The sequence below is a fragment of the Mauremys mutica genome, chromosome 1 (genome assembly GCF_020497125.1).
Source record: "Mauremys mutica isolate MM-2020 ecotype Southern chromosome 1, ASM2049712v1, whole genome shotgun sequence".
Classification (NCBI taxonomy): Eukaryota; Metazoa; Chordata; order Testudines; family Geoemydidae; genus Mauremys; species Mauremys mutica.
This window is the reverse complement of record NC_059072.1, coordinates 153,325,011-153,351,855: the sequence shown is the minus strand read 5'-3', so window position 1 is coordinate 153,351,855 and position 26,845 is coordinate 153,325,011. Positions and strand designations below refer to the sequence as shown.

Sequence of the window (26,845 nt, the reverse complement as noted above, 5' to 3'; positions counted from 1 at the left end):
CACGCTGACCCACTGCAGGGCTGCGACCATGGGAGAGGAGTTCAGCCCACGCCCCAGCCCGGCGCTGCTACTGCCCGGAGCCACTTCTAGTGCCCCAGACTGGCCCGGCCCAGACTCACTCAGCGCCAGGCGGCAGCCAGGGCGGATGCGAGAGGCTCTTCTCGGACTTCATCTCCCGCGGGCGGGGCTCTCCGAGCAGGGACCGAACCAAGCGCGAGCGATACCGGGGGGGAGGGGGGGGGATTCAGCCACAGCCCAGCGCGGGCTCCCGGGGCTGCGCCAACTCTCCGCCCCCCGCGGCTCCGGCACAGGCGCGGGCGCCGCGTTCCGCTCCGTCCGCCGCAGCCCGACCAATCCGAGCCGGGGCTGGGATCACGTGACGGAATCTTGTTCGCTGCGGAGTCGCTGCGCTTCGGCTTGCGGCGGGCTCCGGATTCCGCCGCCGCGATGAGGCAGTGCGGGGGGCTGACGGGCGCCCAGCCGGCCACCCCGGAAGCGCAGCAGGTTGCCGACGAGGTGAGGGCGCGTGGCCGGGTTTCCGGTCTTCCAATAGCGGGGGCGGGGGGAGTGCCCGGGACCCCCCCCTCCCTCCCCTCCCGGGGGCGGCCGGTTAAAGACCGAAAAGCGCCGGGCCGGACCGAGCCGCCGCGCGGGGCCTCCCCGGCAGCCTCCGCTGGCCGGCAGCGCTGGGGCGGGGCGCGGGGCCAGACGCGCCGCTGGGAGCTGGGTGGGAGAAGGGGCGCGGGATGCCGGGGGCGCTGAGCGGCCTGTTCCCTGAGCAAAACCCTCCTCTCCCTTTCCTGCCTGGTCCTGCCTCCTCTCCCCCCGGTTATAGCTGGTTTTAACGCCGGTGTTATCTGTTCGTGTGGCTCCGTCTCTCTGTCTCAGGCAGCATTAAACGTGTAACTTATTTTACTTAGAAAAATGGCTGAAGAGATCATGGTAAGACTGTATCACCCCCCGGGCCACACCCCCCCCCAGACTGCCCCACCTCTGCCTCCCCCCCCCCGGGCGCCCCCCGGCCAGGAGCGGCCCTGGACAGAGCTAGAGCCGTGTGGCGGGGGCGGGCCCGAGCTCCTCCCTGCTCAGAGCCGTGTGGTGAGGGGGCGGGGCTGCGAGCTCAGGCCCCATTGGAGTCAGGCCGCTGCAGCGCTCCCCAGGGCTGCTCCTGGACGGCTCTGGGAGGCGGGGGTAAGCAGCCTGCCCAGGGGCGGGGTAGGGGGGGTTGGATAAGGGGCAGGGAGGGGGCAGAGGTTCTTGGGTGGGGGGGTTGGATTGTGGGTGTTCCGGGGGTTTGTCAGGACTCGGCGGGGGGGTGGATAGGGGTTGGGGCAGTCAGGGGACAGGGAATGGAGAAGGGGTTGGTGGGGGGGGGCTCTGTGGGGGGGGAGAGGGGGTCTTGGGGGGGCAGTGAGCAGACAAGGAGCAGGATGAGTCAGGACTTCTGAGGGGGGAGTTGGGGGGCAGGAAGTGGATAGGGGGCAGGTCCAGGCTGTTTGAGGAGGCACAGCCTTCTCTACCCTACCCTAAAGCTCATTCACCAGTTTAAGGCTTGCAGACAGCTATTTACCACAAAGAGCCAAGCTGTTATTTTTTCTGTGGGAGAGGGATCACCTGTGAAGAGCAATATCCTACATCACCTACCTCCTTCCCAACCCTACCAAGGGAGGACCCTCCCCCTGCATTCCCCAAGGCTCCAGAGGGGTTAATTCATTGGTTCTCAGACTTTTGTACTGGTGACCCCTTTCACATAGCAAACCTCTGAGTCTGATTCCCCACATATATTAAAAAAAGTATTTTTAATTCATATGTAACACTGTTATAAATGCTGGAGGCAAAGCAGGGTTTGAGGTGGAGGCTGACAGCTTGTGACCCCAAGTAATAACCTCATGACCCCTTGAGGGGTGCCAACCCCCAGTTTGAGAACCCCTGGGTTAATTTAATTTTAGCACCCTGTGTCCATTCACATACATGTGCTATTTTGAGCATTTCAGTTTTCACAACATAGGCTCATCCCAGATTCTGGAACAAGCTCAAATGCTCAGTTTGTGGAAATATGTACATAAACTATACTAAAGACAAACCCACAGTAACCATCTCCAGTTTGTGAGGGACGCTGTGGAGCCAGTCTCTAGGAAAGAGATACATTCACGGAGGTTAAGTCCATTAATAGCTATTAGCCAGGTTGGGTAAGGATAGGTGTCCCTAGCCTCTGTTTGTCAGAGAGTGGAAATGGATGGCAGGAGAGAGATCACTTGATCATTACCTGTTAGGTTCACTCTCTCTGGGGCACTTGGCATTGGCCACTGTCGATAGACAGGATACTGGGCTGGATGGACCTTTGGTTTGACCCAGTATGGCTGTTCTTATGTTCTAAGCTAAATGAACCCAAAGTTATGGAGACAGATATGAGTCAAGGAAGCCAGCACCTGGAAAAATCAGAAACCTGGAAAAATCTCTGACTGGATGGGCTCAGGCGTTTGGTCACAAGCTGAGGTGGTTCAAAAGTTTTGGATTTTTTTAAAGCAGGTTTTTTTTATTGTTTCTTTAAACAAACACAGCAAGCAGCAAATATTTGGCCACACACTTCTGAAACCCCAAACCATGTTCAGGTTTTGGCAGACTAATTTCATCTTTTCAATTAAAAAACACAACAAAATTTGAAGGAAAGCAGACATTGTCCTTGATTTTTTTCTGCTTTTTAAAAACCCCTAGTTTTCAATCCAAAAAAAGTTTTGACAGAAAATATTTGTCCAACCCTTTTAATGAGCTTTAGAGCCTTTTAGCACTAGCTGATGCTGAGAACCAGTGATACCTTGTAAAGGTGACTTGGAAAAGAAGTTTTCTCAAAACTGGGTTTGTGCCGAGATGCGGAAGATTTTTAAATGTTTATTTTTCCCAGGGCTGGCGGGGGGGGGGGGCAGGGGCAGCAAGTGGGGCAATTTGCCTCGGGCTCCGCAGGGGCCCCCACGAGAATATAGTATTCTATAGTATTGCACTTTTTTTTTTTATGGAAGGGGCCCCTGAAATTGCCTTGCTCCAGGCCCCCAGAATCCCCTGGGCGGCCCTGAACACTCAGCATTCTAAAGAGGCTCTGTCCTTTACACTTTGTGAATAGGAAAAACAAAACTTGTCTTTGAACTTTATTAACCAATGTAATTGCTTTTAGCACATCAGGAAGAAAGGCGAAGACTTTAAGACCTGTTTGTATAATAATGGAAATATTATGGTTTCTCACTGGCTAACTGTTAAAACATCATTTCTTTTGTTTACAGCCACTGGCAGTAGCTATGTAATCCCTTACCCACAATGGTGTTCTGTAACGTTTGCCAGGGCTACTGTCTAAATTCTTGCCAAGTTTTTCGTCAGATCCACAGAACAGAGATTAAATTAATGTAACTGCTAGCTTCAGTTCATACTAGTGCTTGTAAAAACTGCTTCGTCAAAGCACTTAGTTCAATTTTGCAATAAATATCAGAATCCAATAAAGACTATTAAATCTAACTCATTGCCTACATACGTATTATATTTGGAGACGCAGTCAGCTATTATTCAACAGTGATACAAACTGTGGTGAATATAAGACCTGGTCTGTAAAACTTCCTCATAAAAACTCACTGCAAGTCATGCATTCGGAGAAGAATTAAGTGCAAGTCTGAAAATGGCCAATATTTATATTTGAAGATTCAAGTTCTTTGATCTGGCAGGAAGATGAATATGAATCCAGAAGAAAATAAAAACATTTGAAGTGCTTAGCTTTTGGAGATCTTCTCGGAGCTTTCTCTATTAACAAAGATTTCAGAGAACTTTTTGAAGTTACTTCTATTCTGCTTTTATTTACTGAAAGAGATCCCCTTTTCTATGAATATTTATAAAGGTTTTTATTACAATGATGGAGAATGACTATTTTTTGTTTATGGGAGTGTAGCAGTAATTTAAAAATGTGACTCCCAAACTGTTGAGGACAAGTGCTGTGGCTGGCATGCAACTCAAGTCACTGAGGTCAAGGGACAGGTAGGTAGTGGGATCCTAGGGGGGGCAGTTGGGGGAGTGGTCTCAGGAGGGAGCAGTCGGGGACAAGGAGAAGGGAGGCTTAGATGGGGGTAGAGGGGGCGGTTAGGGGCAGGGGACCTGGGAGGGGGCAATGGGGACAAGGAGCAAAGGAGGTCAGATGGGTTTGGGGGTTCTGTGGGGGGGAGGGAATGGCTAGGGGGTGGGGCTGCCACCCCCTTCCCCCTTGGAGTGTCCTCTTTTTTGAAAGTTCAAATATGGTAACCCTAGGTTAGGGAGTCACTACTCTGGGGAGGAGGGACATTGGGAGGCCTTTGGCCTGAGCACGCCTGTTTAAGAGGTGGAGGGGTGGGGTGACCATATTTCCCCTCCTTATGCTGAATGTGAGACATCTGGTAAAATTACTCATTTTCAAATGAGTTCAGTGGCAGTCAGTCAGTACAAATGTTCAAGTTGACTGAGCCCATGTTAAAAAGACAGTGAGAGGGAGAGCACGTAAAGGGCTGAGAGGTGGGCAGTAGAGGTGACACGTAACTGGCCGCCACCCGGTACCTGCCTGCCCTCGCCAGCCATCGCAGCTCCCGGCACGCAACCAGTGCCGGCCGGAAGTAGGACGAGAGGGCAGGGCCCTGCTGGCCAAAAGCTGTCATGCAGCGGGGGCTTCACTGACAGACTAGCAGGAGGAGCAACCCGGCCCTGCATGCTGCATCTTTGCCCTGCCACCAGCCTTGCACACCCACCATCGGCCACTGGACCTGCTCCTTCCTCACATTCCCCGCTGGTGGGCAGGCGGCTGGCGAGTAGGGATCCGGCCAGCAGCAGGACCCAGCAGTACTGATTCGTGGGGAAGACAGAAAATATGGGACAATTTGCCCATTTAAAAAAAAAAAAAAGTTGGCACCCCTGCAGGAGGGCTTAAATATGGGACTGTCCTATTTTTAAAGGGACATCTGGTCACCCTACAGAGAGGGAAAGATGACCAGGCACTACAAAATAAAAGCAACTTTTTTTTTTTTTTTTTGTAAACAGCGTGTATAGAGAATGGAAACTGAATGACAGGCGGAGTTGCTGTTCAAGGCATGAGATGCTTGTCTGCTGCAGAGAGTCAAAAAGTGTGGTGATGCCAGTGATGATTTCTCAGGAGGGTCACAGCTGCACGGGAATGTGGGGTCTGTAAATCAAGAACAGGGGCCACGGCCATCCCTAGCTATTCTGGGGCCCTACACAGCCTCCCCTTCCCCCCGGCGGGGTGTGTGTGGGGGCCCTAGGCCTCCGCAGGGAAGGCAGGGCTGGCTTGGTGGGGAGGAGGAAACCACCCCCAGCACTCAGAGGTGGCGTGGCTGGGACTGGACCGCGCTGCTGCACTTCCCACCACCAGGGAGTGCAGGCCCGGCCCTGCTTCAGTCCTCAGGGGAGTGGGGTCAGGCTGGGGTGGGGCAGAGCAGGGGCGGAGGCCATGGGGAAGAGACGGAACGGGCTGGAGCAGCATGCAGCTGCATAGGGCGCAGGTGCCCCAAACTTCCTGGTGCCCTACACAGCTGTGTACTTTACATATGAGTAAGGATGGCCTTGGCAGGGGCTGTCATTTAGGGACACTTTGAATGAGGGAGATTGTTGTTTGTTTTGCTTAAAGAAGACCAATTAGAGACTGTTTTATGTCTTGTTGAAACACACAACGAAATCCTTCTCCACTGGAAAGGAGAGGCTTCGAAATGTGCCCAAAAAATTCTTCAAAAATGACAAGTCATACATAATTTAATAAAGACGAAATCAAAAGGGGTTTATAAAAATTACTCTAAAATGCTTATAGGCTCAATTCTGGCTTTGCTATGAGGCTTGGGCAAGGGCATTGGAGTCTTCCCAAAAGTGGCCCTCCCAATGCCCCAGGGAGCCCGCCCAGGGTGAGCCGAAAACAGCCCCGTGTTCCTTCCCCTTGGCCCCCCTGCCCAGTGCAGCTGTAGGAACCCAGGCTCCCCACAGCTGCCTGCACAGGTCTTACCATGGCTGGCCAGTGGCCCCGAGGTCCCTCCCCCACCCCGAGAGCCATGCGGGTAGCTGTGGGGAGCCCACGTGGCATCACGGACCTTCCACCTCCACAGCTCAGCGGGGATCCTGGGGGGCGGGGACACAGGCCTGGGACTGGTGTAGGATCCACGTGCAACTGCCCCAGCTCCCCAGCCAAGTTCCACGTTGGCCTGGATGGGAAGTGGGGCCTCAGGGGGAAGAGGAGGGGAAGGGGGCAGAGTCTGCCTTGGCAAAAATTGGATGGGTCAGGCCTGCCCACTTTCAAAAAGTGGGAGGGCTATGGCCCTCCTGACACCCCTGATTCTGGGGTCCCTGGACCTGTATAAGGTCCCAAGGGCAGACCAGAAACCTGATCGGAATTTAGACTCCCCTTGCTCCAGGGGAAAAGTTGTCTCTGCCAGCCCAGTATCTGGAACAAATTACAGTAGAACCCCGTTTATCTGATCTAATTGGGACTGGGGCCAGATCAGATAATCCAAAATTCAGCTAATCAGGAGAATGGGCAAAGAGCTTTTTATCCATTATTTTAAAATGTGAAGTTGCTTTTAAACTAGCTGAAAAACTGCCCAGAAAAGCGTTAAAACAAACATACCCCCATATTAAAATCATAGAATCATAGGACTGGAAGGGACCTTGAAAGGTCATCTAGTCCAGTCCCCTGCCCTCATGGGAGGATTAGACCATCCCTGACAGGTGTTTGTCTAACTTGCTCTTAAAAATCCCCAATGATGGAGATTCCACAATCTCCCTAGGCAATTTATTCCAGTGCTTAACCACCCTGACAGTTAGGAAGTTTTTCCTAATGTCCAACCTAAACTGCCCTAGCTGCACTTTAAGCCCATTGCTTCTTGTTCTATTCTCAGAGGTTAACGAAAACAATTTACCTCCCTCCTCCTTGTAACAATCTTTTATGTACTTGAAAACTGTTATATTCCCCTTTGGTTGTCTCTTCTCCAGACTAAACAAACCCAGTATTTTCTATCTTCCCTCATAGGCCATGTTTTCTAGACCTTTAATCATTTTTGTTGCTCTTCTCTGGACTTTCTCCAATTTGTCCACACCTTTCCTGTAATGTGATGCCCAGAACTGGACACAATACTTCATTTGAGGTCTAATCAGCATGGAGTAGAACAGAAGAATTACTTTTTGTGTCTTGCTGACAACACTCCTGCTAATACATCCCAGAATGACGTTTGCTTTTTTTGTACTCTCCCATACGTGATTCTGACTGGCCAGCCTCAAACTTTTCAAGCTACAAGAGGATGTGCAGCAGGTGGAATTATAGAAATGTAGGGCTCAAGGGGATCTTGAGAAGTCAGTCAAGTCCAGCCCCCTGTGATGTGGCAGGACCAAGTAAACCTAGACCATCCCTGACAGTTGTTTGTCTATCTTGTTCTTAAAGCTTCCAGTAATGGGATTCCACATCCTCCCTTGGAAGCCTATTCCAGCGTTTAACCACCCTTATAGTTAAAAAGTTTTTTTCCTAATATCTAACCTAAATCTTCCTTGCTGCAGATTAAGCCCATTACTTCTTGTCCTACCTTCAGTGAACATGGAGAACAATTGATCGCAGTCCTCTTTAAAACAGCCCTCAACATACTGGAAGGCTGTTACCAGGCCCCTCCTCAGTCTTTTTTTTTCTCAAGACTAAACATCCCCAGTTATTTGAACCTTTCCTCATAGGTCACCTTTTCTAAATCTTTTGTCATCTTTATTGTTCTCCTCTGGACTTGTTCCAGTTTATCCACATCTTTCCTAAATTGTGGTGCCCAGAATTGGACTCCAGCTGGGATCACACCAGTGCTGAGTAGAGTGGGACAATTACCACCTGTGTCTTCCATACAACGCTCCTGTTAATACACCCCAGAATGATATTAGCCTTTTTTGCAGCTGCATCATATTGATGACATATTCAGTTTGTGGTCCACTATAAATCCTAGACCCTTTTCAGCAGTTCAACCACCTAGATCAGGGGTCGGCAACCTTTCAGAAGTGGTGTGCCGAGTCTTCATTTATTCACTCTAATTTAAGGTTTCGCGTGCCGGTAATAAATGTTAACATTTTAGAAGGTCTCTTTCTCTAAGTCTATATTATATAACTAAACTAGTGTATGTAAAGTAAACAAGGTTTTCAAAATGTTTAAGAAGCGTCATTTAAAATTAAATTAAAATGCTGATCTTACGCCGCCAGCCTGCTCAGCTCGCTGCCAGCCTGGGGTTCTGTTCACCTAGGCCGGCAGCGGGCTGAGCAGAGCCTGCGGCCGGGACTCCGGGACCCCAGACTTGGGGGCGGGGATTCAGGGGTTGGGGTTAGGGTAGATGGCTGGGGGCGGGGGTTCAGGACAGAAGGCTGGGGAAGAGGGGTTCAGGGATCAGGGCAGAGGGCTGGGTGTGTGGGGGAGTGCAGGGCAGAAGGCTGGGTGGGGGAGTTCAAGGGTCAGGGCAGAGGGCTGGGGGAGTGTGGGGGTTCAGGGCAGAGGGATGGGACTGTGGGGATGCAGGGCAGAAGGCTGGGTGTGTGTGGGAGGTTCAAGGGTCAGGGCAGAGGGCTGGGGAGTATGGGAGGTGAAGGGCAGAATGCTGAGTGTGTGGGGGGTGCAGGGCAGAGGGCTGGGGTGCTCGGCTCGTGGGGGTGCTTCCAGCCCCCTGCCCTGAGCGGCTCACGGCAGGGGGCTGGAAGAGATTGGCCCTGTTCCACCCCCTTCCCCAAGGCTCCGTCCCTACCTCTCTCTGCGTCCTCTATGGAGCTGCCTGCACGCTGCCGCTCTTCCCCCCTCCCCCTCGCAAGGGCCATCAGCTGATTGGCGCAGGGACGGAGAGGGGGAGGGGCAGGAAAGCACCACACTGGGGGAAGAAGCGGGGGAGAGGGAAGCTTGGTTGCCGCAGAACCAAGCTTCTGCCTCCTGCCCCCGCAGGGGAGAGCGGTGGGCGAGGGGGCTGAGTTAGGCCGGGACCGCAGCAGGCAGCTGCGTGCTGCTCAAAATCAGCTCGCGTGCCATGTTTGGCACGCGTGCCATAGGTTGTCGACCCCTGACCTATATAGTTATTTCCATTTTTTAGTTGTGCATTTGATTTTTCCTTCTTAAGTGAAGTACTTTGCACTTGTCTTTATTGAATGTCATCTTGTTGAATTCAGACCAATTCTCTAATTTGTCAAGGTCATTTTGAATTTTAAACCTGTCCTCCAAAATGCTTGCAGCCCTGCCTATAATGTCATCTGCAGATTTTATAAGCATATTCTCTACTCCATTATCCAAGTCCTTAATGAAAATATTGATTAGTACCAGACCCAGGAATGACCCCTGCCAAGTCCCCATTGGATGTGCTCTCCCAAGTTGACAGCAAACCATTGATAACTATCATCTGAATACCAATTGTTCACCCACCTTATAGTAATTTCATCCAGACCACATTCCTTAGTTTTCTTTTGTAAATGTCATGCAGGACTGTGTCAAAAGCCTTACTAAAATCAAGTTATATCATGTCTACTGCTTCCCCCCGGTTTGGTCAGTAAACCAATCAAAGAAGGAAACTAAGTTGGTTTGGCAGGTTTTGTTCTTGATAAATCCTGCTGACTGTTTTTTACATGCTTACAAATTGATTGTTTAATAATTTGCTTCAATATCTTTCCAAATATTGAAGTTAAGCTGATTGGTGTATAATTCCCTGGCTCTTCCTTGTCTCCTCTTTTTTAAGATAGGTACTTTTTTTGCCCTTCTCCAATCTTCTGGGACCTCACCTGTCCTCAAAGATAATCACTAACAAGATTGCATCAGCTAGTTCCTTAAGGATCCTAGGATGAATGTCATCTGCTGGAATAGAATAATAGATTCTTAGGGTTAGAAGGGACCTCAGCTGGTCCAACCCCTTGCTCTCAAAGTAGGACTAATCCCCAAATAGCCCCTGAAGGATTGAACTCACAACTCTGGGTTTAGTAGGCCAGTGCTCAAACCACTGAGCTATACCTCCCCCCTCTAATATAACTCAATATTCTTCAACCTGTTCTTTCCCTAGTTTGACTTGCATTCCTTCCCCCTGGTTGTCAATAATTGTGTTGAGTATCGGGTCATCGTTAACCTTTTTAGTGAAGACTGAAGCAAAATAGGCATTAAGCACCTTAGCTTTCTTGATGCCATCAGTTCTTAGTTCTCCTTCCCCAGTAAATAGAGGACCTACACTTTCCTTCATCTTTCTCTTACTCCTGATGTATTTAAGTAACCACTTCTTATTGCCTTTTATGTCCCTTGCTAGGTGTAACTCATTTTGTGCCTTAGCCTTTCTGATTTTGGTCCCTACACACTTGTGCTGTTCTCAATAGGAGCACTGCCAGCAGATCAAGGGAAGTGATTATTTCCCTGTATTTGGCACTGGTGAGGCCACATCTGGAGTATTGCATCCAGTTTTGGGCCCCCCATTACAGAAAGGATGTGGACAAATTGGAGAGAGTCCAGCAGAGGGCAACGAAAATGATCAGGGGGCTGGGGCACATGACTTATGAGGAGAGGCTGAGGGACCTGGGCTTGTTTAGTCTGCAGAAGAGAAGAGTGAGGGGGGATTTGATAGCAGCCTTCAACTACCTGAAGGGAGGTTCCAAAGAGGATGGAGCTCGACTGTTCTCAGTGGTGGTAGATGACAGAACAAGGAGCAATGGTCTCAAGTTGCAATAGGGGAGGTCTAGATTGGATATTAGGAAACACTATTTCACTAGGAGAGTGATGAAGCACCGGAATGGGTTACCTAGGGAGGTGGTGGAATCTCCATCCTCAGAGGTTTTTAAGGCCCAGCTTGACAAAGCCCTGGCTGGGTGTTGGTCCTGCTTTGAGCAGGGAGTTGGACTAGATGACCTCCTGAGGTCCCTTCCAACCCTAATCTTCTATGATTCTATAACTCTTTTGAACTGATTTTTTCCCTAAGATATTCTCCCCATCGGACCTTAACTACCAGTTCTCTGAGTTTGTTAGTCTGCTTTTTTGAAGTCTGTTATCCTTATTTTGCTGCTCTCACTCCTTTCTTTCCTTAGAATCATGAAATCCATCTTTTCATGATCACTGTCACTCAAATTGCCTTTCACATTCAGATTCGCAACCAATTCTTCCCTGCTGGTCAGAATCAAGTCTGAAATGGCTGTGCCCCTGGTTACTTCCTCCACTTTCTGGAACAAAAACTTGTCCTGAATACATACAAAGAACTTATTGGAGATTTTGCTGTATTACTTTACCAACAGATGTCTGCAGTTAAAGTCCTCCATTACTACCAGATCTTGTGTTTTGGATATTTTTATTATGTTTTAGAAATGCCTCATCCACCTCCTCTTCCTGATTTGGTGGTCTACAGTAGCATCCTCCCCCCTCCCACACCATGACATGAACCCTATTTTTTTAACCCTTTTAATTTTATCCAGAGACTCCCAACTGGTCTGCCTCCTTCTGGAGCACAGAACCACTTCTCCCTGTGAGCTCCCCTCCCACCTGGGACTGTCAGTCACATGCTCTTGTGAGTCAGTGTTTCTGTGGTAATAACATCAGCCCCCAGGCTGCATATGACTGTGGCTCATCTGCATCTGTGGAGCCAAGTGTTTTGCTTTAGGGTGGAAAAATAAAATATGCTGATCCAGGATGTCTGCCTAACCTCTAACACTCAGAGCAGGGTCTAGAATCACTGAGGGGGAGGCCATGATATTACTGGATTTTTCTTTCTGTTTAGTGGTGCAACATTAGCTCATTAGTACTTCAGTTGTGTTTACACAGAATGTTCGCAGCAGCAGCAGCTTGGCTGCTAATGCAGTGACGGGTCCATTTCCACTCCACAATTTCACGGAGCAGCCTGAGGAGCAGCCAGCTGGAACCCTCTGTGTTTGGGGAGTGGGAGCAGGTGCGCTGACTCAGCAATACAATGGCAAATGGTTTTTTCCTCCTGTTTAATGGATATTTACAGGGAACAGGAATTTCCTTTTCTGAGCTAGATTGTGTATATGCTCCTTACTTGTGTTTCTGCACAGCAGAGAACTGTGAGAGGTGGAGAATACATAGCCATGCACCCAAAGGAGATGAGATCAGCTGTGCTGAACGGGGGTTGAGGCAGGGACTACAAGGCTGCATTACTGGTCAGTATCATTAGCTTGCCTTGTCCTTGTAAGTAAAGTTTGAAATTATCCCTCTCTTCAACCTAAAGCCTATGCTGTAGCTCGTGTGTTTCAATGAACTGAGCACAGAAAGACAAACAGTAATTTGTGAATTCTCTCAGGTTCTATCACTGCCTCTATGATACTAGACAAGTCACTTCCTCTCTTTGTACTTCAGTTTTCCTTTCTGTAATATGGGCATAAGAATAGCTAACTCACAAAGGGTTGGAAACCTCAATCAATGATCAAAGAATTTTTGAAATGCAAAACACTTATTACTTTATAACACTTCTTATTTATTATTATTATTACTAGTCATAAGTATCATACTGTGAAAGATCCATTAAATGGACTTCCTAAAGTCTCACACTTAACTGGCCTTTATTTATATTCCCATAGGAAATGGGATCCTTTTTCCACAGGACAGTTTTAAAATATTTTTTTTTAGACATTACTTCAGCACCAAATGATTTTATGGTTTAAAAACTTATTCCTGGGGGAATTTTGCACCAAAAATTTAAAAATGCTGCACACAATATTTTAAAATTCTGTAATAGTCTGCATATTTTATTTGTCAAAATAATGCAATATAATTACTCTGATTTCAATTATTTTGGTAATTTATTTAAAGTACAATACAATGGATGGAGAATGGGAGTGGGGAGCATTGGAGGAAATCCCCAGACCCTCTTGCCTAATGGTAATGTATCTAGGTTTGACCCTTTATTTCTAGTTATTAGTCAACAAATATATGCAGCCATATGCTCATGTTACATCATCGGCAACTGAAGAGCAAGTGAGGGCTGGGGAATCAAACTCACAATTTATACTGGCTACTGACCATCTCCAGAAAGGTCAGTAGGAAACAGTTTATGCACCACATTTTCATAGGAATTTTTTTCAGTCCAAAAATTTAGACCAGTTCTATAAAGCACTATAGGCATATATAAGGCCATACTGTTCTTTACAAAAACAACAAGGAGTCCGGTGGCACCTTAAAGACTAATTGATGTATTTGGGCATAAGCTTATGCCCAAATATATCTGTTAGTCTTTAAGGTGCCACCGGACTCCTTGTTGTTTTTATGGATACAGACTAACAAGGCTACTCCCTGATACCTAACTGTTCTTTATGCCATTCTGGCAATGTAGAGGAGCCTTAAAACTTTTACACCTGTTTTATATTCCTGGGGGAATTCACTAAGACAATGGGAACAATTCACTAAGCAGGCAGGCCACTACATTCTGCTCTGAGGGGAACAGAGCTTGCCCCACGCTTACCTCCTCAGAAACACCCCAAAGCCCTTCCCCTCCATGCAAAGTGTGCTGCAATAGTGAGCAAGAGGGACAGTGTGTGTGCGTCACGCACACATACACACACTGCCCACTCTCCACCGGCAGTGATTTACATTTCTACCAACTGCTCTGGCTGCCCAAACAAACCAGCCTGTGCTGCCGGGGATCAGCGTGTGACCGCTCTTGTGCCTTTTCCGTTGCTTCCCCGTCAGAATTCATTCTTCTGCGGGGAAGCAAAGAAATCTGCAGGGGACATGAATTCTGCGCACCTGCCATGACGCAGAATTCCCTCAGGATTAAAAACTATTATACTTGTATGTCTCATACAAACAAAGCCATGCATGCCATATGCGCAGCACATCTGAAAGGAGACAGATGTCAAATTACTCTCAACTAAGGGTATGTCTACACTACGAGATTATTCCGATTTTACGTAAACTGTTTTTTAAAACAGATTGTATAAAGTCGAGTGCACGCGGCCACACTAAGCACATTATTTCGGCGGTGTGCGTCCATGTACCGAGGCTAGCGTCGATTTCCAGAGCATTGCACTGTGGGTAGCTATCCTGTAGCTATCCCATAGTTCCTGCAGTCTCCCCCGCCCATTGGAATTCTGGGTTGAGATCCCAGTGCAAAAACTGTCGCGGGTGATTTTGGGTAAATGTCGTCACTCAATCCTTCCTCCGTGAAAGCAACGGCAGACAATCATTTCGCGCCCTTTTTCCCTGGATTGCCCTGGCAGATGCCATAGCATGGCAACCATGCAGCCCGTTTAGCCTTTTGTCACTGTCAACATATGTGTACTGGATGCTGCTGACAGACGCGGTACTGCAGTGCTACACAGCAGCATTCATTTGCCTTTGCAAGGTTAAAGAGACGGTTACCAGCTATAGCACCGTCTGCAATTGGAAATTGGTGATGACGTTTATCAGTCCTTTTGCACTGTCTGCTGCTGTCATGGGTGCTCCTGTCTGGCCTCGCTGAGGTCGGCTGGGGGCGCATGGACAAAAATGGGAATGACTCCCCAGGTCATTCCCTTCTTTATTTTGTCTAAAAATAGAGTCAGTCCTGCCTAGAATATGGGGCAAGTGTACTAGAGAACCAGAGAGCACAGCCGCTCCGGGTCAGAGCCCCAGAGATCCCACAGAAATTATGCTGTTCTAGGGAGTGCCCCTGCAACAACCCCACCCGTTGCTTCCCTCCTCCCCCAACCCTCCTGGGCTACCGTGGCAGTGTCCCCCCATTTGTGTGATGAAGTAATAAAGAATGCAGGAATAAGAAACACTGACTTTTTAGTGAGATAAAATGAGAGGGAGGCAGCCTCCCGCTGCTATGATAGTCCAGGCAGTACAGAATCCTCATTAGACATGAAGGGGGGGGGCTGATGGAGCTCAGCCCCCAGTTACTATGATGAGGATGGTTTTCAATCCTTTTGCACCGTCTGCCAGGAATGACCAGGAGTCATTCTCATTGTTGCCCAGGCGCCCCCGGCTGACCTCACCAAGGCCAACCAGGCGCACTCACGGGATGATGAGGACGGTTTTCCACTATTTTGTACCATCTGCCATCAGGAAAGGAAGGGGAGGGGATGCTGCTGTTCAGCGCCGCAGCACCGTGTCTACCAGCAGCATGCAGTAGACATATGGTAACATTGAAAAAAGGCGAGAAATGATTTTTTCCCCCTTTTCTTTCACAGGGGGGAGAAGGGGGTAAATTGACGAGATATACCCTGAACCACCCGGGACAATGTTTTTGACCCTTCAGGCATTGGGAGCTCAGCCAAGAATGCAAATACTTTTCAGAGACTGCGGGGACTGTGGGATAGCTGGAGTCCTCAGTCCCCCCTCCCTCCCTCCATGAGGGTCCATTTGATTCTTTGTCTTTCCGTTACGCTTGTCACGCAGCACTGTGTTGAGTCCCTGCTGTGGCCTCTGTCTGGAGATTTTTTCAAATGCTTTGGCATTTCGTCTTCTGGAACGGAGCTCTGATAGAACAGATTTGTCTCCCCATAAAGCGATCAGATCCAGTATCTCCCGTACAGTCCGTGCTGATCAGTGCTCCACGCTGGGCAAACAGGAAATGAAATTCAAAAGTTCGCGGGGCTTTTCCTGTCTACCTGGCCAGTGCATCCGACTCCAGATTGCTGTCCAGAGCGGTCACAATGGTGCACTGTGGGATAGCTTCCGGAGGCCAATACCGTTGAATTGTGGCCACACTAACCCTATTCTGAAATGGCAATACCGATTTGAGTGCTACTCCCCTCATCGGGGAGGAGTACAGAAATCGGTTTAAAGAGCTCTTTATATCGATATAAAGGGCTTCGTTGTGTGGACGGGTGCAGGGTTAATTCGGTTTAATGCTGCTAAATTTGGTATAAACCCTTAATGTAGACCAGGCCTAAGCATGGCTTTGTGGGTTAGTTGATTCTTGCATACCAGGACTATTACTGCTCTTTTGCTTACGCCCTAGATTTCCACCATGGAATGAAGCACATACTTCTGTTGTAATATTCAGTGGATGCCCCTTCTGAAACACAGATGTTTTAGTTTAAAGATTTATTTTAAATGCTTGATTACATAGTACTAAATACTTAGGCCCAGATTTAGGTTCCAAGTCCTGGTTTTGGCTCCATTGCCATCCACAAAACTTCCACCAAATCCTGTAGGTGCCTAAATTCACCCAGTGCCAAAGTATTCAGGGTAAAAATTCCCAAGGTACCTAAGTTTCTGCCTCCGATCATGTGCATTGCTGCCTCTCTCCAGGCATCCAAATGCCTATCTCTATCCTAAGCCTCCGCATGATCCATGAGCCAGAGCCAGACAGTCAGCCATGTAAGTCACGTGCAGGGCCTGTGCTCTGGTAAGTGTGCCCAGAGGCCATCTACCAGACAGAGTTTCATTCAAAATCTGGCTGAAGGAGGAAGTGGCGGTGCTGTGTAAGTACTTGGTACACCATGAAACAGTCATTGGGCGAGTAAGTGTGAGAGAGTGAGTGTGACTCTATAGCCAGGTGGCTCGGGCACCCACTGGTGAGGTAGGCGGCCCTGAGTCTAGTCCCCCACTCTTGACTCTTTCATCATTGATCCACAGCAGAACAGCTTCAGCAGCACAGGTTGAGGGAGCCCCACATCAGAAGACCACATAATTCAGTGGTTATCACACTCACCTAGGATGTGGGAGACCCAGGTTCAATTCCTCTCTTGGCTTGAGGGGAGAAAGGATTTGAACAGGGGTCTCCTTTCTCCCCCTTAAGTGAAGGAGGGAAGAATCTAGTTCTCCCACATCCCAGGTGAGTGCTCTGAACAGTGGGCTGAAAAGCCTGGCTCTTCCTCCTCCTGTGTCCCCCCTCCCCATTTTGTGTGGGCAAGGCAGGCACCTAACTCATTCCCACAAGAAACTATTTAGGCACTTGACACCAGATGGAATCACTAAACAGAGAGTGACGCCTCCCTGCAGCCTGGATTTGGGCACTTATTTCCATTGGAGGAGTGGAGGTTGGCATACCCTTTTTGTCAGCATCGGCTAGCCTTGGTTAGCTTAGACAGCTCCCTGCCTAGCATGCTGGCTTTGTGTGGCTTGCACTCTAAGATGCCCCTCTCTCTCCATTCATTGTACAGGGACCCTAGGTGCCTAACTCAGGCTCTGGTTTGCAGTGAGATGCTGTGAAAATCACAGATGCGCAACAGGCGCCGTGACTCTGAGTGTTACAAAGTCTGAGTCCTTCTGTGCCTCCAGGTATTAATAACAGTTCTTCTTCGAGTGATTGCTCCTATGCATTCCAGTTAGGTGTGCGCGCCGCGCGTGCACGGCATCTCGGAACTTTTTTACCCTAGCAACACCGGCGGGCCGGCTGGCGCCCCCTGGAGTGGCGCCGCTATGGCGCTAAATATATACCCCAGCCGGCCCGTCCGCTCCTCAGTTCCTTCTTACCGCCCGTGACGGCCAGTTGGAACTGTGGAGTGCTCTTCGTTCTCCACGATCCCTAGCGTTCACATCGTTTTTGTATATAGTTAGTTTCGTAGTTAGTTTACAGTTTTAGATTAGTTAGTGTATATAGATAAGGTGAAAGGGGGGGGGGTTCCCCTTTTACCTCACCCGGTGCGGGCTCATGCCCAAGGCACCGGGCTTTAAGCCCTGCGTGGCGTGCCAGAAGCCTATGCCCATCGGAGACCCGCACGACGCCTGTCTCCGTTGCCTGGGCGAGGGGCACAGAACGGACAAGTGTTCGATCTGCTCGACTTTTAAACCGCGGACCCGGAAAGAGCGGGATATCCGCCTGAAGCAGATCCTAATGGAAGCGTCGCTTCAACTGCCGGCACCGTCTGCGCCGGCACCGCGAACTGCCTTGGTGCAGAGCGCACCGGCAGCACCGAGCCGCTCCACCTCCGCGGCGCCGCTGATACAGAAAGCGACCGCGAAGTCGCGGCACCGCTCGCTTTCGCTGGCGAGGAAGCAGAGACTGGCGAAGGCAATAGCTCAGGCCCGCTCTGAGGACTCTGCAAGAGCGGTTGCACAGCTTGCGGCCCCCGCGGTGCCCGTGCACAAGCCGTGCACCGGACACTTGACTCCGGCGCCGCAAGGCCCGTAGAGTCCGGCGCCGCCACGCTCCCCGGTACCGTCCGCGGTTGAGCCCCGGCTACCATCAACGCCGGAGACATTCGCCTCCGCAAGAGACCTGATCCTGCTCATAGAGGCACCGGGCCTCCGGCCCCCGGCACCGCCGGTGCGGGCCGTCGTGTCGGCGGGGAAGCCGGCTAGAATGACCCGGCCACCGTCCCTGGACAGGCAGCATGGACGACGCTCCCGGTCCCGGTCCCGGTCCCGCAGCAGGTCTCCATCCAGGCGCTCGCGATCTCGGCACCGCTCACCTTCGCGGTACCGGTCACCATCAAAACGTCGGTCGCAGTCCCGGTACCGCTCGTCATCGCGGTACCGGTCGTACTCCCGACGCCGCACGAGATCCAGGTCGCCATCGCGTCGGCACCATCAAAGATCGCCGTCCCGGCACCGCTCCCGGCACCGCGACTCGCGCAGACGTTCGTGGCACCGTCGATCTCAATCCCGGTCGAGCTCCCGGCACCGGTCGAGCTCCCGGCACCGTGACGGACGCCACTCCCGGTCGCCTTCCCGGTACCGGCGGGAGCAACCTCGCGCTTCTTTGCCATCCGGGGACAGACTGCCCCATTCGGCAGCGCACTCTGCGAGCGCTTCGGCACCGCCATGGCCTTCTCGACCCACGTCAGTCGCTTCCGGCACGGACGGATACGGACTCCTGCCGCCCACCCCACGGGACCATCCTCAAGGGGCACAACCGTGGGGCTTTTGGGTTCCATGGGCCCAGTACGAGGCCCAGGGGGTGCCTTTTCCACCAAGGCCCCCCGCGTCAGAGCGCAGAGTCCCAGAGGCGACGGTTTCCAGACCGGCCCCTTCGACACCGGCGGCGGATGCTGTAGCATCGGAGTCCCAAGACCACGCACAGCCCGCACCCCCCGACGGGCAGGTGGCGGACCCCTCTTCGGAGACAGTCGTCCAGGGGTTGTCCTCCTCGTCCTCGCCTGATGAGGCGGTGGCCGGTGCAGCAACTAAGGAGCCTCCCCCCATTGATGTGAGAGCTCACCAGGACCTCCTTCGTCGTGTGGCGACGGCGATGGCCTTGCCCATAGAGGAGGTGCACGAGGACGAGGACCCTATCACCAACGTGGTCGAGGCTGACATGCCGGTGCAAGTTGCACTTCCGTTTGTACGGACGGTGCAGAAGAACGCCACCACTATCTGGCAGACGCCGGCGTCCGTGCCCCCTACAGCCCATGGTGTTGAGCGAAAGTACTCTGTTCCTCCCACGGGCTATGAATACTTGTATATACATCCGACTCCGGACTCCCTGGTAGTCCAGTCGGTTAATGACAGGGAGCGGCACGGTCAACCGGCTTCGGCGCCCAAGTCAAAGGACGCGAAGCGTATGGATGTGCTAGGCCGAAAGGTCTATTCTGCAGGAGGCCTGCAAATGAGGATTGCTAACCAGATGGTCCTCCTCGCCAGGTACGTCTTCGACATCCTGACGTCCCTGGCGAAATTTACCGAGCTCCTGCCGACAGCCTCCCGACAGGAGTTCACGGCCATGTTGGAGGAGGGAAGGAGGTCGTCTAGATCCTCAATCTCAGCCGCCCTCGATGCTGCGGACTCAGGTGCGAGGACCTTGGCCTCCGGGGTCACGATGCAGCGTATTGCCTGGCTGCAGTCTTCCACTCTGCCGCCGGAGGTCCAATATACGTTACAGGACCTTCCCTTTGATACTAAAGGGCTGTTCTCTGAGAAGACGGATTCTAGGATCCAAACTTTAAAGGACGGCCGTATCGCGATACGCACGTTAGGCATGCATACGCCAGCGACGCAGCGTAGGCCATTCCGTCCACAGCCCTCCCGTCCGGCCTACCAGTCCCGCTATCGCCCTTACAACAGCCGACGTCCGGCCCAAAATCGCCGTCGTCCATCCGGCAACCGCCGCAACCAGGGCCAGGCCGCTTCGAAGACCCCGCAGGGGGCCAAACAGGCCTTTTGATGGGACGCTCGAGGATGGCCCATCACTCTCCCTACCGGATCCTTCCCCTCTGTTTTACAACCGCCTTTCCCATTTCTTTTCGGCGTGGTCCCACTTAACATCAGACAACTGGGTGCTCCAAACAGTCCAGTCGGGATACCGCCTGCAATTTGTTTCGCCCCCGCCTTCCCACCCACCTTCCCGGTCCCTCTTCAGGGACCCCTCTCACGAGCAAGTCCTCTTACAGGAGGTCCAGACTCTGTTGAGCGTGGGTGCCATAGAAGCAGTGCCTCAGGACAGACGGGGCAGGGGATTCTACTCCCGTTATTTTCTCATCCCCAAGGCGAAAGGCGGGCTGCGTCCTATCCTGGACCTTCGCGAGCTGAACAAGTACCTGCTCAAGCCCAAGTTTCGTATGGTCACCCTGGGGACCATCATCCCCTCTCTGGATCCGGGAGACTGGTTTGCCGCCCTCGACATGAAGGACGCGTACTTCCATGTCGCAATCTATCCTCCCCATCGTCGTTACCTCCGGTTTGTGGTCAACGACACTCACTACCAGTTCGCCGTGTTGCCGTTCGGACTGTCCACCACCCCGAGGGTGTTCACCAAATGCATGGCGGTAGTCGCCGCAGCCCTCCGACGTCGTCAGATGCAAGTTTACCCGTATCTCGACGACTGGCTGATTCGAGGCCAGTCCCGGCGACTGGTGATGGATCAGATGTCAGAAATCATATCTCTCTTTCATCGGCTCGGTCTTCTCATCAACTCCGAGAAGTCCACTTTGATTCCGACACAGCGGCTGGAGTTCATCGGAGCGGTTCTCGACTCCACAGTGGCCAGGGCCTGTCTCCCTCGCGCTCGGCACCAGTCGATGGTCTCCATCATCCGGGACCTTGTCGCCTTCCCTACCACGACGGTGCGCTTGTGCCTCCGCCTCCTGGGCCACATGGCCTCGTGCACTTATGTCACCGCGTACGCGCGGCTCCACCTCCGCCCGTTCCAGTCTTGGCTCGCGTCGGTGTACCGGCCGCATCGAGACCCCATCGACATGGTGGTCACGGTCACCAGGCCGACCCTCGAGTCCCTCAGCTGGTGGCTCGACCCGGAGGTCGTGTGTGCGGGAGTCCCGTTCCACCCTCCTCGCCCATCCGCCACTCTGACCACGGATGCCTCAGCGCTCGGTTGGGGAGCTCACCTCGGCGACCTTCACACCCAAGGCCTTTGGTCGCCCCAAGAGCTCGCTCTCCACATCAATGTCCGCGAGCTGCGAGCGATCCTTTTGGCGTGTCGCACCTTCCGCGCCCGCCTACAAGGCCGCGGGGTGACAGTGTTCACGGACAATACAACAGCAATGTTCTACGTGAACAAGCAGGGCGGAGCCCGCTCCTCCCTCCTCTGCAAGGAAGCGATGCTCCTGTGGGACTTCTGCGTGACCTACTCCATTCACCTGGAAGCGTCCTTTCTTCCGGGAGTGCAGAACACGCTGGCCGACCATCTCAGCAGGTCGTTCCTCTCCCATGAGTGGTCCCTCCGTCCCGATGTCGCCCACACAATCTTCCGGAGGTGGGGGTTTCCCCCAAGTAGACCTATTCGCCTCCAAGGAGAACAGGAAGTGCCACCTGTTTTGCTCGTTCCGGGGTTGCTCGCCGGGCTCCCTGTCGGACGCCTTCCTGTATCCCTGGACGGATCGCCTGCTCTACGCCTTCCCTCCGTTCCCGCTCGTGCACCGAGTGCTCCTGAAGCTTCGGAGGGACAGAGCTCACGTCATTCTGATCGCGCTGGCCTGGCCGAGGCAGCACTGGTATACCCTGCTGCTCGAGCTCTCCGTTCGGGAACCCATCCCCCTCCCGTTGTGGCCGGACCTCATCACCCAGGACTTCGGCAGACTCCGCCATCCCAACCTGCAGTCCCTCCATCTGACAGCTTGGTACCTGAGTGGCTGACCCACGCGGAGAGAGGCTGTTCTGCAGCAGTTCAACAAGTCCTGCTCGAGAGCAGAAAGCCTTCCACTCGCTCCACTTACCTAGCGAAGTGGAAGAGATTTGCACTCTGGTGTGATCATCGAGGTCTTAATCCATTCCTGGTCCCGGTCCCTACCATCCTGGACTACCTCTGGCACCTTAAGGAGCAAGGTCTGGCGGTCTCCTCCTTGAGAGTCCACCTGGCAGCGGTATCTGCCTTCCTTCCCTCCGTGGAAGGGCGGTCCATCTTCTCGAACCCGATGGTTTCCCGCTTCCTCAAGGGCCTGGACCGCTTGTACCCGCCGGTGCGGCGCCCGGCCCCGACCTGGGATTTGAATCTCGTCTTGGCCAAACTGATGGGTCCTCCTTTCGAGCCCTTAGCCACGTGCTCCCTGCTATACCTCTCTTGGAAGACGGCCTTCCTCATCGCTATTACTTCAGCGAGACGAGTCTCGGAGCTTCGCGCTCTAACGGTCAACCCGCCATACACGGTCTTTCATGGGGACAAGGTGCAGCTTCGCCCTCATCCGGCCTTCCTCCCGAAGGTAGTGTCAGCTTTCCATCTCAACCAGGAGATCTTCCTCCCGGTGTTCTACCCGAAACCACATGCCTCGCCTCGGGAACAGCAGCTGCATACCCTCGACGTCCGCAGAGTGCTCGCTTTCTACATCGAGCGGACTAAGCCCTTCCGGCGTTCGCCCCAGCTGTTCGTAGCGGTTGCTGACCGCATGAAGGGAGAGCCGATATCCGCCCAGCGGATTTCCTCCTGGGTCACCGCGTGTATCAGAACCTGCTATGAGCTGGCTCGTGTACCACCAGGCCGCGTCACTGCACACTCGATGAGGGCGCACGCCTCATCTGTTGCCTTCCTGGCCAACGTTCCAATCCAGGACATCTGTCGAGCGGCCACCTGGTCTTCGGTCCACACCTTCGCCTCCCATTACGCGTTGGTGCAGCAGTCTCGAGACGACGCAGCCTTCGGCTCCGCGGTATTATACTCCGCCACGTCTCACTCCGACCCCACCGCCTAGGTAAGGCTTGGGAATCACCTAACTGGAATGCATAGGAGCAATCACTCGAAGAAGAAAAGACGGTTACTCACCTGTAGTAACTGTTGTTCTTCGAGATGTGTTGCTCCTATCCATTCCAGACCCGCCCTCCTTCCCCACTGTCGGAGTAGCCGGCAAGAAGGAACTGAGGAGCGGATGGGCCGGCTGGGGTATATATTTAGCGCCATAGCGGCGCCACTCCAGGGGGCGCCAGCCGGCCCGCCGGTGTTGCTAGGGTAAAAAAGTTCTGAGATGCCGTGCACGCGCGGCGCGCACTCCTAACTGGAATGGATAGGAGCAACACATCTCGAAGAACAACAGTTACTACAGGTGAGTAACCGTCTTTTTTTAATTTTGAAAAGGAAGATGGATCTGAAGAGGACTCTTGTTGCCAAGAGGAATGGTTTTGTATGTTTTTGACACCTAGTGTTTTTTAGCTGTAGATTTCAAAGCACTTTGCATAGGTGGATCAGTATGATTTTCCCACAGTAAAGAAAGGGAAGCTGAGACAGACAGAGGAAATAACTTGCCAAGGGTTATTAATAGCAAGGTAGGTGGCTAGCTGGATTTAGAAGCCAAATCTCCTGACTTCCAGCCTCATACCGTGTCTGCTGAACCATGCTGCTGCCCCAGTTTCACTACCTATCTAGAACTGGGGCCAATTGGTGCCTCTGTGTCACAGCTCAGGGCAACTGCACTTATATTTCCCCTCGGTGCTCCCTCAAGGGCACCTACTCTAGGCTCCCTGCGCCTTAGCTGTCACTTCTCTTGGTGGACACACATGCCTTGTTCCCTCCTGAGCAGGGTTTTTCCAAGCTGCAGAGTTCCCTGCCCACACTGTGATATTTCCAGCAAGCCAGACTGCCTAAACAGGCCAGCGTCTGGCCTTTGCTTTCTCTCCACAGGCTATGAACAGCTGCAATTGCCAGCAGTTACAGGTTACCACCGGCTCTTCGTGGTAGCCGTCAGTCCTTCAAACTGCATACAGGGGTTTTGTGATTGAGTTCATAAGAGCCTTTAGCTCAGAATGGTTCAGTCTCTCCTTTATACAGCTTGGGCCTTTGATCATGAGACTCTGGGTACAGGTGATCAGCAGAAAATGGTCCTCTCCTCAGGGTGTAGCTTCAAACGTCTGGGTTTTTGGCATAATTGGAGGTGGAGAATTTGCTGTCGCCTCCCCCTGGAGATACCCCAGGCAAAGTACTTGATACTGTTTGTCCCAAAAGTTCATTCTTGCCTGGCACATTATTAAATACAGTCAGTTGAAGGTCATAACACTTCCCAGAGTTCCTATCGCATGTCCCCCCTAGAGAGAGAACATACAGTCCCAGCCCACAATAATACATAATCTTTGTATTTAATGCACTGGATCGCAAAGATATTTGAACTTCATTCAGTAAAGTTTTTTCAGGGATATTGCAAGAAATTGTTGCAACTGTTACATCTTGCTTTATGGAACATCTCACATTTTAGCCATTATCTTTCTGAGAAACATGAAGAGCAACATGTCCAGAGACACTGCAACAATGTGACCTGTACTGCGCCTTAGAAACACTAACAGTGGAGCTCATGGGTTCCAGACTTTACATCTGCCTTGAATAACTAGTAAAACCCTCTCCTATCTTTTATTTTCTTAAGGTGAAGCTTCAGGTGGAAGAAAAAGAAGGGAAGAAATTTGAGGTCTTCACTGCTGTGGAGTTTAAAACTCAGGTGGTTGCTGGAATAAACTACTTCATCAAGGTACAGGGCAGTGGGGAACGGGTTCTCAGTTTGAATTTTATATGTGTACTATCTTATACTTGATTCTTGTTCAATTAGTTAATTACAAAGAGGTTCCTGTGATTTGGCCCTTAGAATGGGGGTCACAGAGGGACTGGCCCCTTTAAGAGGGAATGGGGTCCAGCACACCTATTGCTCATCAGCTAACCCCCCATTTGGGCTTAAAAGAGGGTACTTGGACCCTGAGGAGGGAGAGGTGAGATTGGCAGGTGAGAACTGTTTGAGACCATGGGAGTGGGGAGAGAGACACACCCACACACAGAAACAGGAAGCAGCAAGGAAGAACTGGCAGGAGTTGCTTGGCAGAGAGCCGAGTTTAGAAGGAGAGCAGTAACTATGAGCTGCTGGTGAGGAGCTTGGAGGAAGGCTGTTGGTGAGAGGAGACCAAACCTGGGGATCCCTGGCAAGCAGAAGCCCCAGGCAGCGTCTCCTAGGAAAAGGGGAAGAACCGGCCCAGTCAGGGGAAGTTGAGTCCAGAAGTTGAGGGTTCTTGCAGGAGGGTGGATTCCCCTGAGTGGAGAGGGGTAGGTCTGACAGGCAGGTTGGCCTGGAGGAGTGGAATGCTGGAAGAGAGGGAGCCCTCAGGGTGAAGACCTGAGCGAAAGGCTGTGGGAGGACTGGTCACTCTCAAACAAAGAGGCCTGGAAAGGGGGACCCAAATTGTGGTCCCAGATTAGATTAGAGCACCTCACTGCATTAATAAATCAACACCACCCCTGCCAGGTAAACAAATCTGATTATCCTTGTTTTACAGATGGGAAACAACCTTTCTGTGCCTGAGTGTCCTGCCCCAAGGCCACACAATGAATGTGTGAAAGAGCCAGGGAGTGAGCTCATGACTCCTAATCTGTGCCCCAACAAGAAGACAGCCCCTCCTCGGCCCCCTCTTCCCTTCCTCCAACCCAAAACACACACACGCTAAAATGTCCTGTCCCTGGAAGTTTTTTATTCCATGGAACTTACTGTCCCTTTCTTTTTACCTTTCAGGTCCATGTTGGCAATGAGGAGTTCTTGCACTTGCGGGTGTTCAAAAGCCTTCCCCATGAGAACAAACCTCTGAGCCTCTCCAGTTATCAGAGCAGCAAGACTAAGCATGATGAGCTGACTTACTTTTAGCGGCTCTTTGGAAGAGCCTCTCTCAATTTTCTTTTTTTTATAGGCTACAAAGTGATGTTTCCTATAGAATGAATGAAATAGAATGAATAGAATGAAAGTGCATTGAAAAATCTTGTCTGAAATATCAATTCCTTTTCTAGAGTTCCCTCTCTCCTCAGTATCCCAAAGAAGGGGCCTGGTTCTCTTCTCACTTACACTAGTGTAAAACAGGCAAAGTTCCATTGAAATCAACGGATTTACACCAGCATAAATTTCATGTAAGTGACTAGAGACTCATGCCCATAGAATCTGTTGTGAGCTGAAGAGAAAAGGGAGTATAACCAGTACAACTGTGACGTAGAGCAGTATAAGAATTAGAATTTCTTCTAGCACCTGTTACAGAATGCAATTGTAAAGAGCAAACACATGTTATTGTTAGGGAGCTAAAGATGGCGGTTTACAACACTGGAGCAAACTTGAAAAAGTGAAAAGAAATAGGATCATAGTCATTTGAAATAGAAGCATTTCCTAGGCAATCAAATCCATCCCCCTGCAAGGATATGATATAGTTCCCCATAGAGGACATGTCAGATATGACAGTGCTTCTTCACCAGATCTTAACCAAAAGTCCTTGTAAGGCATTAAAACCACATAGCCACTTCTAAACAGATAATATTTCTACGGAAAGTACAAGGTGTATTTAGCAGGAGTTTCACTCTGTTCTCTTAGCTGTTGTTGAAAATATATGTGTTGATTTGGATTGTTTTCTTTATAAAGGCCATCTTCCTCACAGCCCCAAGAAAGGGCAATCTCCCTGACAGACCAGCTGCCATTAAAATGCAGATTAAAAGTGCTATATAAGAGCTAAGTATTATTATTTATTAATTGGTTGAACAAAGGTTATGCTATATTTGTAGCATGCTAGCTCAATCAGCTAGTCCTGTCCATGCTTTGGCACCAGCTCAATACC

The 26,845-nt window shown here is 51.3% G+C and overlaps 1 protein-coding gene across 1 annotated transcript; it reads left to right on the top strand.

Moving 5' to 3' along the window:
• Window positions 1-366: 366 nt before the first annotated feature.
• Window positions 367-26,738, top strand: LOC123358344 (cystatin-B-like). The gene is made up of 3 exons (XM_045000922.1): window positions 367-516; window positions 24,640-24,741; window positions 25,768-26,738. The coding sequence occupies exons 1-3, from the start codon at window positions 448-450 to the stop codon at window positions 25,894-25,896; spliced, it is 300 nt and encodes a 99-aa protein (XP_044856857.1). The 5' UTR covers window positions 367-447; the 3' UTR covers window positions 25,897-26,738.
• Window positions 26,739-26,845: the final 107 nt, after the last annotated feature.

Bases quoted from the DNA above. Each gene is read 5' to 3' on its own strand.
- LOC123358344 (XM_045000922.1), top strand. From the start codon at position 448: ATGAGGCAGTGCGGGGGGCTGACGGGCGCCCAGCCGGCCACCCCGGAA. The intron at 517-24,639 runs GTGAGGGCGCGT...TATTTTCTTAAG, and splicing joins CGCAGCAGGTTGCCGACGAG to GTGAAGCTTCAGGTGGAAGA. The intron at 24,742-25,767 runs GTACAGGGCAGT...TTTACCTTTCAG, and splicing joins GAATAAACTACTTCATCAAG to GTCCATGTTGGCAATGAGGA.